This window comes from Tamandua tetradactyla, chromosome 1 (assembly GCF_023851605.1).
Source record: "Tamandua tetradactyla isolate mTamTet1 chromosome 1, mTamTet1.pri, whole genome shotgun sequence".
Classification (NCBI taxonomy): Eukaryota; Metazoa; Chordata; class Mammalia; order Pilosa; family Myrmecophagidae; genus Tamandua; species Tamandua tetradactyla.
Window position 1 is genome coordinate 177,547,614 of NC_135327.1, and position 15,015 is coordinate 177,562,628.

The following is a 15,015-nucleotide window of genomic DNA, read 5'->3' on the forward strand; positions in this document are numbered from 1 at the left end:
TGGTCTTAGACCTAATGTTTAGATCTTTGATCCATTTTGAGTTAACTTTTATGTAGGGTGTGAGATATGGGTCTTCTTTCATTCTTTTGCATATGGATATCCAGTTCTCTAGGCACCATTTGTTGAAGAGACTGTTCTGTCCCAGGTGAGTTGGCTTGACTGCCTTATCAAAGATCAAATGTCCATAGATGAGAGGGTCTATATCTGAGCACTCTATTCGATTCCATTGGTCGATATATCTATCTTTATGCCAATACCATGCTGTTTTGACCACTGTGGCTTCATAATATGCCTTAAAGTCAGGCAGTGCAAAACCTCCAGCTTCGTTTTTTTTCCTCAAGATGTTTTTAGCAATTTGGGGCACCCTGCCCTTCCAGATAAATTTGCTTATTGGTTTTTCTATTTCTGAAAAATAAGTTGTTGGGATTTTGATTGGTATTGCATTGAATCTGTAAATCAATTTAGGTAGGATTGACATCTTAACTATATATAGTCTTCCAATCCATGAACACGGTATGCCCTTCCATCTATTAAGGTCTTCTGTGATTTCTTTTAGCAGTTTTTTGTAGTTTTCTTTATATAGGTTTTTTGTCTCTTTAATTAAATTTATTCCTAGGTATTTTATTCTTTTAGTTGCAATTGTAAATGGGATTCGTTACTTGATTTCCCCCTCTGCTTGTTCATTGCTAGTGTATAGAAATGCTACAGATTTTTGAATGTTGATCTTGTAACCTGCTACTTTGCTGTACTCATTTATTAGCTCTAGTAGTTTTGTTGTGGATTTTTCCGGGATTCGACGTATAGTATCATATCGTCTGCAAACAGTGATAGTTTTACTTCTTCCTTTCCTGTTTTGATGCCTTGTATTTCTTTTTCTTGTCTAATTGCTCTGGCTAGAACCTCCAACACAATGTTGAATAATAGTGGTGATAGTGGACATCCTTGTCTTGTTCCTGATCTTAGGGGGAAGTTTTCAATTTTTCCCCATTGAGGATGATATTAGCTGTGTGTTTTTCATATATTCCCTCCATCATTTTAAGGAAGTTCCCTTGTATTCCTATCCTTTGAAGTGTTTTCAACAGGAAAGGATATTGAATCTTGTCAAATGCCTTCTCTGCATCAATTGAGATGATCATGTGATTTTTCTGCTTTGATTTGTTGATGTGGTGTATTACATTAATTGATTTTATATTGAACCATCCTTGCATACCTGGGATGAATCCTACTTGGTCATGATGTATAATTCTTTTAATGTGTTGTTGGATACGATTTGCTAGAATTTTATTGAGGATTTTTGCATCTATATTCATTAGAGAGATTGGTCTGTAGTTTTCTTTTTTTGTAATATCTTTGCCTGGTTTTGGTATGAGGGTGATGTTGGCTTCACAGAATGAATTAGGTAGTTTTCCCTCTACTTCGATTTTTTTGAAGAGTTTGAGGAGAGTTGGTACTAATTCTTTCCGGAATGTTTGATAGAATTCACATGTGAAGCCGTCTGGTCCTGGACTTTTCTTTTTAGGAAGCTTTTGAATGACTGATACAATTTCTTTACTTGTGATTGGTTTGTTGAGGTCATCTATGTCTTCTTGAGTCAGAGTTGGTTGTTCATGTCTTTCCAGGAACCCGTCCATTTCATCTAAATTGTTGTATTTATTAGCGTAAAGTTGTTCATAGTATCCTGTTATTACCTCCTTTATTTCTGTGAGGTCAGTAGTTATGTCTCCTCTTCCATTTCTGATCTTATTTATTTGCATCCTCTCTCTTCTTCTTTTTGTCAATCTTGCTAAGGGCCCATCAGTCTTATTGATTTTCTCATAGAACCAACTTCTGGCCTTATTGATTTTCTCTATTGTTTTATGTTTTCAATTTCATGTATTTCTGCTCTAATCTGTGTTATTTCTTTCCTTTGGCTTGCTTTGGGATTACTTTGCTGTTCTTTCTCCAGTTCTTCCAAATGGATAGTTAATTCCTGCCTTTTTGCCTTTTCTTCTTTTCTGGTATAGGCATTTAGGGCAATAAATTTCCCTCTTAGCACTGCCTTTGCTGCGTCCCATAAGTTTTGGTATGTTGTGTTTTCATATTCATTCACCTCGAGGTATTTGCTAATTTCTCTTGCAATTTCTTCTTTGACCCACTCGTTGTTTGGGAGTGTGTTGTTGAGCCTCCACATACTTGTGAATTTTCTGGCACTCCGCCTATTATTGATTTCCAACTTCATTCCTTTATGATCCGAGAAAGTGTTGTGTATGATTTCAATCTTTTTAAATTTGTTAAGACTTGCTTTGTGACCCAGCATATGGTCTATCTTTGAGAATGATCCATGAGCACTTGAAAAAAAGGTGTATCCTGCTGTTGTGGGATGTAATGTCCTATAAATGTCTGTTAAGTCTATCTCATTTATAGTAATATTCAGATTCTCTATTTCTTTATTGATCCTCTGTCTAGATGTTCTGTCCATTGATGAGAGTGGTGAATTGAAGTCTCCAACTATTATGGTATATGAGTCTATTTCCCTTTTCAGTGTTTGCGGTGTATTCCTCACGTATTTTGGGGCATTCTGGTTCGGTGCGTAAATATTTATGATTGTTATGTCTTCTTGTTTAATTGTTCCTTTTATTAGTATATAGTGTCCTTCTTTGTCTCTTTTGACTGCTCTACATTTGAAGTCTAATTTGTTGGATATTAGTGTAGCCACTCTTGCTCTTTTCTGGTTGTTATTTGCATGAAATATCTTTTCCCAACCTTTCACTTTCAACCTATGTTTATCTTTGGGTCTAAGATGTGTTTCCTGTAGACAGCATGTAGAAGGATCCTGTTTTTTAATCCATTCTGCCAGTCTATGTCTTTTGATTTGGGGAATTCAGTCCATTGACATTTAGTGTTATTACTGTTTGGATAATATTTTCCTCTAACATTTTGCCTTTTGTATTATATATATGATATCTGATTTTCCTTCTTTCTACACTCTTCTCCATACCTCTCTCTTCTGTCTTTTCGTATCTGACTCTAGTGCTCCCTTTAGTATTTCTTGCAGAGCTGGTCTCTTGGTCACAAATTCTCTCAGTGACTTTTTGTCTGAGAATGTTTTAATTTCTCCCTCGTTTTTGAAGGATAATATTGCTGGATATGGGAGTCTTGGTTGGCAATTTTTCTCTTTTAGTAATTTAAATATATCATCCCACTGTCTTCTAGCCTCCATGGTTTTTGCTGAGAAATCTACACGTAGTCTTATTGGGTTTCCCTTGTATGTGATGGATTGTTTTTCTCTTGCTGCTTTCAAGATCCTCTCTTTCTCTTTGACCTCTGACATTCTAACTAGTAAGTGTCTTAGAGAACGCCTATTTGTGTCTAATCTCTTTGGGGTGCGCTGCACTTCTTGGATCTGTAATTTTAGGTCTTTCATAAGAGTTTGGAAATTTTCAGTGATAATTTCTTCCATTAGTTTTTCTCCTCCTTTTCCCTTCTCTTCTCCTTCTGGGACACCCACAGCACGTATATTTGTGCGGTTCATATTGTCCTTGAGTTCCCTGATACCCTGTTCAAATTTTTCCATTCTTTTCCCGATAGTTTCTGTTTCTTTTTGGAATTCAGATGTTCCATCCTCCAAATCACTAATTCTATCTTCTGTCTCTTTAAATCTATCATTGTAGGTATCCATTGTTTTTTCCATCTTTTCTACTTTATCCTTCACTTCCATAAGTTCTGTGATTTGTTTTTTCAGTTTTTCTATTTCTTCTTTATGTTCAGCCCATGTCTTCTTCATGTCCTCCCTCAATTTATCGATTTCATTTTTGAAGAGGTTTTCCATTTCTGTTCGTATATTCAGCATTAGTTGTCTCAGCTCTTGTATCTCATTTGAACTATTGGTTTGTTCATTTGACTGGGCCATATTCTCAATCTTCTGAGCATGGACAGTTATCTTCTGCTGCTGGCGTCTGGGCATTTATTCAGATTTCCCTGGGTGTAGGACCCAGCAAGGTTGTAAGATTTTTCTGTGAAATCTCTGGGTTCTGTTTTTCTTATCCTGCCCAGTAGGTGGCGCTCGTGGCACACGTTTGTCTGCGGGTCCCACCAGTAAAAGGTGCTGTGGGTCCTTTAACTTTGGAAAACTCTCGCCGTCCGGGAGGTTCGCTAGCCGAAGCGGCTTGGAAGAGTGCCTGCCGGCCCGGGGTCCGAACGCGGGGAGGGTCGCTGGCCGCCGCAGCCCGGGAAAGCGCCCGTCCGAATTTCCTAGTCGGCCCGGGGCGCCAAGCTTGGCGGGAGGGCGCCAGCCGCAGCGGCCCGCCCAGGAGAGTGCACGTTCCGGGGGAGTCACGGGTTTGGAAGGGCCCCCCCCCCCCGTCGCCGTTCTCCGCAGCCTGGGGATTTCCGATCCAATTCTCTCAGTTGGTCCGGGGGGCCGCGCATGGTGTGGGCGCCAGCCGCCGCGGTTTAAGGGGACCGCCTGTCCATTTCTCCCAGCCGGCCCAGGAAGGGGGAAGGGAGTGACTCCGGCCGCTTGCCGCCCCGCCCGGTGAAGCCTGCGCCCCTCGGCGATCTCACCAGAGCGGGGTTCTCTCAGCCAGCCAGCCGTTCCAGGATGGGGTACGCTGTCTTTTTTATCTCTGTCGTGGCTTTGGGAGCTGTTCTGTATCGTTTCTACTCCCCTAGTAGCTGTCCTGGAGGAGAAACTAAGATCCGCGTGTCTTACTAAGCTGCCATCTTCTCCGGAAGTCCTGTGGTAAGATTTTTGATAATTAATTGAATCTGTTTACTTGCAATGGGTTTGTTGAGATCCACTGTTTCTTCTTGAGTTGGTGTAGGTTGTTCATGTGTTTCTAGGAATTTTTCCATTTCATCTAAGTTGTCCAACTATTGGTGTATATCTGTTCATAATATCCTATGATTTTTAAAAATTTCTTCAGGGTCCATGGTAACGACCCCCCTCTTGTTCCTGAGCCTCTCTTTTTTTTCTTAACCTAGCCATGAGTCTAATAACTATTGGTTTTTTCAAAAAACAACTTTTGGTTTTATTGATTCTTTATATTGTTCTTTTGTACTCCAATTCATTTATTTCTGCTTTCATCGTTGTTATTTCTCTTCCTCTATTTGGTTTGGGATTAGTTTGCTCTTTATCTCCAGGTGAGCGGTTAAGTCCTCACATTTTGCTCATTCTTATTGTTAAATATAGGCATTTAGGGCAATAAATTTCCCTCTCAGCACTGCCTTTGCTGTATCCCATAAGTTCTGATATGTTGTATTCTCATTTTCTTTAGTCTCAGATATTTACAAATTTCTCTAGCAATTTCTTCTTTGGCCTACTGGTTGTTTAAGAGTGTGTGATTTAATTTCCATGTATTTGTGAAAGTTCTTGTTCTTTGGTGGTTATTGATTTTCAGGTTCATTCCTTTGTGTCCAAGAAAGTTCTTTGAATAATTTCAATCTTTTTAAAATTATAAAGGCCTGTTTTGTGCCCCAGCACATGATCTATCATGGAAAACATTCCATGAGCACTAGATAATGTAGCTCCTAGTGTTTTGGGTTGTAATGATCTATAAATGTTTGTTATGTCTAATTAATTTGTTACATTGTTTAAGTTTTCTTCTTTCCTTGTTGAGTCTCTGATTGCTCTGTATATAGTGGAGAGTGGTGTATTGAAGTTTCCCACTATTATTGTTGAAACATCTATTGCTCCCTTCAGTTTTGCCAATATTTGCCTCATGTACTTTGGAGCTTCTTGGTTAGGAGCATAAACATTTATGATTGTTATTTTTTCTTGGTGAATTGTCCATTTTATCAGTATGTAGTGTCCTTGCTTGTCTCTTATGACCTCCTTTACATTTAAAGACTATTTTGTCTGTTAGTATAGCTACTCCTGCTTTCTTTTGGTTATAGTTTGCATAGAACATCTTTTTTTCCATTCCTTCACTTTCAATCTATTGTATCCTCGGGTCTAAGATGAGACTCTTGTAAGCAGCATATAAATGGATCATATTTTAAAATCCATTTTGCTAATCTGAAGCTCTTAATTGGTGATTTTCATCTGTTAATATTCAAAGTTATTACTGTAAAGGCATTTCTTAAGTTTACCATATATCCTTTGGCTTGTTTTTTTTGTTTGGGTTTTTTTTTTTTTTTTTTTGGTGTAGTTTTTTTCCATGGGCAGACACTGGGAATCGAATCCGGGTCTCCAGCATGGCAGGCGAGAACTCTACCACTGTGCTACCATTGCCTGCCCTACCCTTTGGTTTTTATTTGTCAGATCTATATATCCGTTTGCCTCTCTCTCTTTTTATCCTTTAAGTTACCCTTACTGATACTCTTCAATTCTGTTTCCTCCTCTAGACCTTCTTCACCTGTCCTTTTTTTTTCAGCCAAGAGAACTCCCTTTAGTGTTTCTTATAGGGTGTGTCTTTTGTTGATGAATTATTTTAGCCTTTGTGAATATGTTCATCTCTCCCTGACTTTTGAAAGACAGCTTAGCTGGATAAAGAATTCTTTGTTGGAAATCTTTCTCTTTCAGGATCTTAAATATATCATACTACTGCCTTCTTGCCTCCATGGTGCCTGTTATGTAGTCTGAACTCAGTCTTATGTGGTTTCCCTTGTATCTGGTGAATTGTTTTTCTCTTGCTGCTTTCAGGACTTTCTGTTTCTCATCAACATTTGACAAAGTGATTAGTATATGTCTTGGAGTAGGCCTATTTGAATTTATTCTTTTTGGGGTTCATTGGACTTCTTTGATTTGCTTATTTATGTCTTTTATAAGTATTGGGAAATTTAAAGCTTCCTTTAATTTCTTGCCTAATGGTTCCAACATCTGAGTCATCTTGATATTGGAATTTGTTGACTAATTTTCCCCCAAGAATTGATCATATTCCTGGTTCTTCCATTATAAACCTATCCTGTGTAGATTCTGGATCCTTCTGGATGATGTCACTGTATTGTATCTAGTAGGCAGTCAATCCAGTTAGGTTCAGACTGTAAGTTCTGTCTCCCATTCTACAGATAGTGTTTCAAATTTCAATTCAGGTCTCTAAGCCTTTGCTGTACTGATATGGTTCTATCTCATGCCTGCTTGGTTCAGTGGTTAATTTGAGACTTGTATAGGTGGTTCAATTCTCTGTTTAGTTCTCTAAATTGTACTGTGTTGGTTTAGGACTCTGTCTTGTACATTTGTTATTCAAGGGTTAAGCTAGAGACTTTTGTGTGTGGTTCAAATTTCAATTCATTTCTCCAAGACTGCTATGATGGTTGAGTCTGTCTTAGCACTTTCATAGCTCAGGAGTTAAGCTGAGATGTGTGTGGCTTTACACTCAGAATTAAGGGGTAACCTTATCCCCTTCAGAATATCTTCCAAACTCTGAGGTTCCCATTTCCTGCTTCCTCTGTCAAGAAAAACTGGATTTCTAGCCAAGATTTAGCCACTTGAGCCACTGCTTTGCTCTATAGCCTGTTTTCTACACAGAGCAGCAAGAGAAAAAAGAGAGCAACTCATCTCTATGTGGGTCACTTCTCTAAGTTCTTTTTTTTTGGCATGGGCAGGCTCTGGGAATTGAACCCAGGTCTCTGGCATGGCAGGCAAGAATTCTGTCACTGAGCCACCATTGAACCACCCAACTTCTCTAAGTTTTGACTCTAGAATTCGCCTGCTTTTACTTTTTAGACTCCTGAGGTAGTTTTTTGTTGTTTGTGTTGTGTTTGATGTTTTAGTTGTGATCAGTGAGAGGAAAGGGCTGTATAAGACTTAAACTATAGACTTACATTGCTGTAGTGAAACTGAAACGCTTGCCTGTTAACTTTTGATGAATGACAGACCTTATGATTTTATGTATTGATTGGTAGATTTTGTTGTACTCTGTTAAGGCCTGTTGGATATTGTCCTGGTATGCAGTTAAGTTGCTTGTGGATTGGTTTCATTATTTTGAGGCTTTTTTTTTTTTTTGCATGGCAGGCACTGGGAATCAAATCTGGGTCTCTGGCCTGGCAAGTGAGAGCACTGCCTGCTGAGCCACCATGATCCGCCCTCAAGGCTTGCTTTTAAACTTTGTTAGCATGTGTCCAGAGCAAGTTTTTGCTCTACTACTATGATCTTCTCATCGGTCCAGTCTTAGCTGAAGTGTTACCTTTTCAGAGAAGTCTTGCCTGGCTTCTATCTAAAGTAGCACCCCCCCCCCCCCCATTTCTCAGTTTAAATTCTATTTCTCTGTTTTGGTTCTTTTACAGCATTTATCATCGTCTGAAGTTATCTTATTTTCCCTGTGTATTATGTGTCCTCCTACTACAATGTAAGCTCATGATAGCAGGGACCTTGTCTCTTTTACCTGTATCATCAGTGCCTGTTTGTAGTACCGAGGACATAGTAGATACTTAATAACTGTCTGTTGAATTGGGTGCATCTAATAACACCCATTCTCATAACATCCTGAGAATTTGCTAGGAAAAACCACGGTATTATCTACATATAGTAAGAGTTATGTTCAAAGAGGCTACCTTGCCCCAAATCATATTGAAACAAAGTGGTGGAATAGAACCCAGTTTGTTTGACTCCTATTAAAGCTGATATAGCTGCAATAATTAAAAAATAATCAAGAACTAAATCTTGGCAAAAGCAACGTTTCAGAGGTGGAAGAGCAAGAGAAGTCAGTGAGACAAATGGAGAACCAAATCTGTGAAAGATAGAAAACAGCAAGTACAGCATCATGAAAGACAAAGGTAATTAGCTTAAGACAGGGATGATTGTAAATATCACATTGAATGTCACACAGATAACACAATGAAATAGACAGGGCCACTGTATTTCCTAGTTGGGCTGGCTCATTGTATTTGGTGTGCATTATGTCCCTGGAGATGTACCACATAATGAACCTGGAATGGGAACTGAGAAAATGTTGTGATTGAGAGTTCTCTGGCAACCTTTGAGAATATAGCTCCAGTACAGTGAGAAATTATAGGCTGTGGGTGTATTTAACTCATTAGAGAAACACTTTTCTAAGTGAGGTTGAATTTAAGAACAGTCAAAAGTAGAGAATTTGTTAGGAAAGCTGAAAGAAACACTTTTGCAGTAGTATAAGAATTTAGCATAAATTAATAGCATAATGACGTTGCTGAACTACTTCTAGTTCTTGTAAACATCAGTTGCTACAAAATTTCCTTAGTTCTTTTATAAATAAATATTGTGATAAATTGTAAAATAATTATAATTATATCCATAAATAATAATGTATTTTAATGCTGTTGGAAGAAAAGGAATTATATAATATTATGGAAATTGGAGTTTTTCTTCTTATGACTCATGATTGTGTTTGAATCTTTTTTAGCTGACTCTAGTGGCAATCCATTTTTCCCCCGGACAACACAGATACTACTGGAGTATCAGTTAGGGAGATGGGTGCCACGTCTTCGTCAACCACGAGATCTCTATGGTGTCTCTTCTTCTGGACCGCTGAGCCCAACACGATGGCCATATCACTGTGAGGTCATTGATGAAAACATCCAACATATTGGTAAGTTCTGCCAATTTTGGGGATTCAAACAGTAGCAAACGTAAATTGCCAACCATGATTTTAATAAGGTTCATGGTAATAGAACAGAGTATTCCCATAGAAATATAACATAAGCTACATATGTGATTTAAAATATTCTAGTAGATACATTTAAAAAGTAGGTAAAATTAATTAAAAATATATTTTATTTAACTCAATATCAAAAATATCTTACATTCTTTCTTTTTGTACTAAGTCTTCAAAGTCTAGTATGCATTTATAGTTAGGGAAATCTCAGTTCAGATCAGCCACCTTTCAAGTACTCAGTAGCCACGTGTGTTTAGAGAGGCTTAAACATGCCAGAGCTTTAGTAGTTCTAAACAATTCCAAACAACCATACTGTGTTCCACTCACTGTCAAACCCTTATGTAAGGTGGAACCACATTCAGAGTCCATGACAGATGACTACAAACTGTAGTCCTAGTCCTTTTTTCTCCTTGTCTCTTTTTCTGTTTCCTTCCTTTGTGGGTCTTTCTACTCCTCAGTATATCTTTTATCCTCTTGTGCCATTTCTGTTCCTTTTTTGTTTTCTGTCCCTTCGTACCCCTTTGTCTCTGTCTCTCTTTTTCTCTTCTTTCCCTCTTTCTATTCTTTTTCTTATGGAACTGAGAAGTGTATGTTTTGGTTTGTGTTTTTATGTTTTTGTGTGTATTCATTTCCAGATTTAGTTTTGGCTTTCCCAGTAGCTTATAGCCTGACCTGTAAAATAGGCGTGGTAGTAACGTTCCCATTATTCATTCATAATCAACAAATGAATGTTAATCAACATTCATTTGTTGATTATGGTACAAATACTATTTACAGATAGAGATCTTATAGATACTTTAGCTTTTTTTATAGTATAACATATATATGAAGCAAAGAAATAAAAAAGCAATAGTTTTCAAAGCACTCTTCAACAAGTGGTTACAGGACAGATCCCAAAATTTGTCATGGGCTATGATATAATCCTCTCATATTTTTCCTTCTAGCTACTCCAGTATATAGTAGGCTAGAGGGCTTAAATACTTTTTTATCATCACAATCAACTTTTTTCCTTCTTTTGTGGTGAAAAATAACTTATGTACAAAAAAGCTATAAATTTCAAAGCACAGCTCCACAATTAGCTGTAGAACATATTTCAGACTTTGACATGGTTACAATTTCACAATTTTAGATTTTTACTTCTAGCAGCTCTAAAATACTGGAGACTAAAATTTATCAATTTAAATTGATATCAATTTAATGATTCATCATTCATATTCATTTGTTAAGTACTATCTTCTATGTATAATTCCATCATTACCATTAATCTTTCCATACCTCTCTTTAGGGGTATTTGGGCTATGGCAATTCTAAATTATTTATATTGGAAGGGTCTGTCACTAATATTGGGTAGAGAGATGGAACTGTCTGATGTTCTAGACAGGCTGGGCTAGGTTTCAGGACTTATCTGGAACAGAGACACAGCTGGAGGTTGTAGGTTTCTGAAAAGTTATTCTAGTGCCTGGAACCTTTGTAGAATCTTATATGTTGCCCTAGTTGTTCTTCAGGATTAGCTCGATTGGTCCTGGTTGGGAGTGGGCAGGTTATGATAGGTAGCAAGGTCTACCTGAAGCTTATGTAAGAGCCCCCTCCAGAGTAGCCTCTTGACTCTATTTGAACTCTCTCTCCCACTGATACTTTCTTAATTATACTTCTTTTCCCCCTTGTGTTCAGGATGTAATTTTTAATCCCATGGTGCCAGGTCTGGATTCATCCCTGGGAGTCATCTCCCAAGTCGCCAGGGAGACTTTCATCCCTGGATGTCATGTCCTGCATGGTGGGGGACAATGATTTCACTTGCAGAGTTGGGCTTAGAGAGACTGAGGCCACATCTGAGCAACAACAGAGGTCCTCCAGAAATAACTCTTAGGTATTCCTATAGGTAATCTAAGTTTTTCCCCTGCCTACATAAGCTTCACAAGAGTAAGCTTCATGATAGAGGGCATGGCTTATTGATTTGGATATCCCTAAAGTTTGGGACAGTATCAGGGGGTCCCTGATGGTAAGGTTTAATAGTCTCCCCTCCCTCTGGTGACTTTGCCAATACTTTTTGATCATCTGCTTAATATAGTCTAGGATGTTTCCAGGCATTACAATAATCTATACAGGATTAAAGGACCTCTTTCTTATTCTGTGCTTCCTGTGTTTCAATTGTTCAAATGAGCTATACAGATAGGTTGAATTAGATTATGCACTACAGAAAATTTCAGTTCCAGATCAAATCTTTCTTTCATTGGTCTCAAAGAGTATGTGTGGTTCTAAAATATAGACACTGTGTTCCTTACCCCTGTGTTCTAAATTACTTTAACCCCAACATGTTTGGCTTTGTTCTTATCTCTAAATAGCAGGTTACATATATAAAACAGCCTCTTAAAATCCAGAAATAATAATCACCATTCGGGACTTAATGTGCTTGCTTACAATCTAGGCCCGTTTTCTTATAAGCATTTTCTAAAGGTGATCATTGTTTTTTTTGTTTGTTTCTGGCTTATTTTGTCTCACCAAATATCCCACATGTTCATTCACATCGTTGTATAATCACATTTTTCCTTTTTGTAGCAGCATAGCCTTTGTTCATAAGTATACACCATCGTTTGACAGTCCTGTTCTCCTGTCAGTGCATCCTTCAACCACCTGCATTCATCAGGCATCATGTAGAAGGCCCACAGTCCATCAACATTCTCGATTTTAAATAATTTCATTGTTCCCAAGAGACAGAAAACCAATAAACATACCCTCACCAAATAGGAAATCTAAACTTCCTCTTAACTCTTGTCCCTCACCCCGTTATTTACCTCTGCTGTTGCTGCAGTAGTGCTGATGGTTTACTTTTGAACATAGCTCATAGCATGCAATAGCAGTTTTCCCCCTGTACCCTGGACTTAAATACTCTTTATACAAGAATCGTATCTTTGAAGTAATTCTTACGAGAATGCATTCATATTTCTAGTGTGGATCCATGGGACACATAGGTCTATACAACCCCTTTCAATCTTGTTCATCTTCAATAAGGTAATATTACTTCTAGACCCACTAGAGAATCACCTTCACTCCTATCTATTCCCTTACATTGAAGTTCAACCTCATTAGCTAATGGTTCACTTATCTCTAGCTTCTATATATCTCTAAGTCCCCTATATTCTGTTTTATAAGCCTCTGATTATACCTTTATGCTGTTCATAAAAGTGGAATCATACAATATCTATCCTTTTGTGTCTGGCTAATTTCACTCAGCATTATGTCCTCAAGGTTTATCCATCTTGTCATGTGCTTCAGAACATTGTTTTGTCTTAACTGCTCATAATATTCCATCATATATATATATATATATATACCACATTTTGTTGATCCACTCGTCTGCTGATGGGCATTTGGTTTGTTTCCATCTTTTGATGATTGTAAATAATGCTGCTGTTAATATCGGTGTGCAAATGTCTGTTTGTGCCATTGCTTCATTGCTTTCAGCTCTTCTGCGTATATACCAAGTAGTGCTATTGCTGGGTCATAGGGCAACTTGATATTTAGTTTCCTTAGGAACTGCGAAACAGTCTTCCATAGTGTCTGCACCATTGTTCATTCCCACCAGCAGTGCATAAGTGTCCCAGTTTCTCCACGTCCTCTCCAACATTTATAGTTTCCTGTTTGTTTAACAGCAGCCATTCTTATAGGTGTGAGGTATTATCATTGCAGTCTTGATCTGCATTTCCATTATAGCCAGTGAAAATGAACATCTCTTCATGTGCTTTTGAGCCATCTGTATTTGCTCTTCAGAAAAATGCCTATTCATGCCTTTAGCCCATTTTATAATTGGGTTGCTTATTCTTTTCTTGTTGAGTTGTATGATTTCTTTGTATATACAGGAAATCAAACCTTTGTCTGATAGGTGATTTCCAAATATTTTCTCCCATTGAGTTGGCTGCCTCTTCACCTTTTTGACAAAGACTTTTGAGGGGCAGAAGCATTTGATTTTGAGGAGTTCCCATTTACCTATTTTTTCTTTGTTGCTTATGCTTCGGGTGTAAAGTTTAGGAAGCTGAATTCTATTACTACATCTTAGAGATGTTTCCCTACATTTTCTTCTAGAAGCTTTATGTTGCTACTTCTTATGTTTATGTGTTTGATCCATTTTGAGTTAATTTTTGTGTAGGTTGTAAGATAGGGGTCCTCTTTCATTCTCTTGGCTATTGATACTCAGTTCTTCCATGCCCATTATTGAAAAGACTATTTTGTCCCCGTTCAGAGGATTTGGGGACCTTGTCAAAAATCAGTTGACCATAGATTTTGTGGTCTATTTCTGCTCTCTCAATTCAGTTCCATTGGTCAGTGTTTCTATCTTTGTGCCAATACCATGCTGTTTTGACCACTGTGGCTTTATAATAATATAATCATAAGATTGTTATATCTTCTTGGTGAATTGACCCTTTAATTAGTATATACTGTCCTTCTTTGCCTCTTATTATGTCTTTACATTTAAAGTCTATTTTGTCCAATATTAGTACAGCTACTCCTGCTTTCTTTTGGTTACAACTTGCGTGGAAAATCTTTTTCCATCCTTTCACATTCAAATATTTGTATTCTTGTGTCTAAGTTAAGTCTGTTGTAAGCAGCATATAGCTGAATTATGTTCCTTAATCCATTCTGCCAATGTGTCTCTTTTAATTGGTAAGTTTAGTCCATTAACATTCAAAGTTATTACTGAAAAGGCGTTTCTTGATTCCATCATCTTATCTTTTTTTATTTGTCAGATCTATATATTATTTTTCCTCTCTCTCTTTGTATTCTTTAAATTACCCTCAGTGGTACTCTTCAAATCTGTGCCTTCCTCCAGACCTCCCTCTATTATCTTTTTTTTCAGCCAGCAAAACTCCTTTTAGTATTTCTTGTAGGGCCAGTATCTTGTTGACAAATTCTTTCAGGACTTCTTTGTGAAAACTTTATCCTCTCCCTCAGTTTTGAAGGAGAGTTTGGCTAGGTACAGAATTCTTGGCTGGAGGTCTTTCTCTTTCAGAATCTTGAATATATCATACCACTGCCTTCTTGCCTCCAGGGTGCTGGTTGAGTAGTCTGAACTCAGTCTTACTTGGTTTCCCGTGTATGTAGTAGATTGTTTTTCTCTTGCTACTTTTAGGATTTTCTCCTTCTCTTCAACATTTGAAAGACTGATTTGTATGTGCCTTGTGGAAGGCGTATTTGGATTTATTCTCTATGGAGTTCTTTGGGCTTCTTTGAGTTGTATATTTATGTCCTTTATGAAGGTTGGGAAGTTTTCCCCCATTATATCCTCAATTACTCTTCTTAGCTCTTTACTACTCTCTTCTCCTTCTGGGGCACTGATGATTCTTCTATTTCTTTGCTTTGTTTTGTCTATCATTTCCCTGAGTTCCCTTGAATTGTTTCCATCTTTTTTGCCATTTGCTGTTTTGAGTCTTCGAAGTTAATTATTCTGTCCTCTATATCACTTATTCTT

At 37.7% G+C, this 15,015-nt stretch overlaps 1 protein-coding gene across 10 annotated transcripts in view; it reads left to right on the forward strand.

Annotated features, from left to right (window-relative positions):
• Window positions 1–15,015, forward strand: part of AGBL3 (AGBL carboxypeptidase 3) — a 235,941-nt gene that overhangs the window by 16,593 nt on the left and 204,333 nt on the right. For all 10 annotated transcript variants that reach the window (XM_077138632.1, XM_077138557.1, XM_077138649.1 and 7 more), the window contains one exon: window positions 9,300–9,485. In XM_077138632.1, the coding sequence (XP_076994747.1) occupies window positions 9,300–9,485 (186 nt within the window). The remainder of the gene's footprint in view (window positions 1–9,299; window positions 9,486–15,015) is intronic.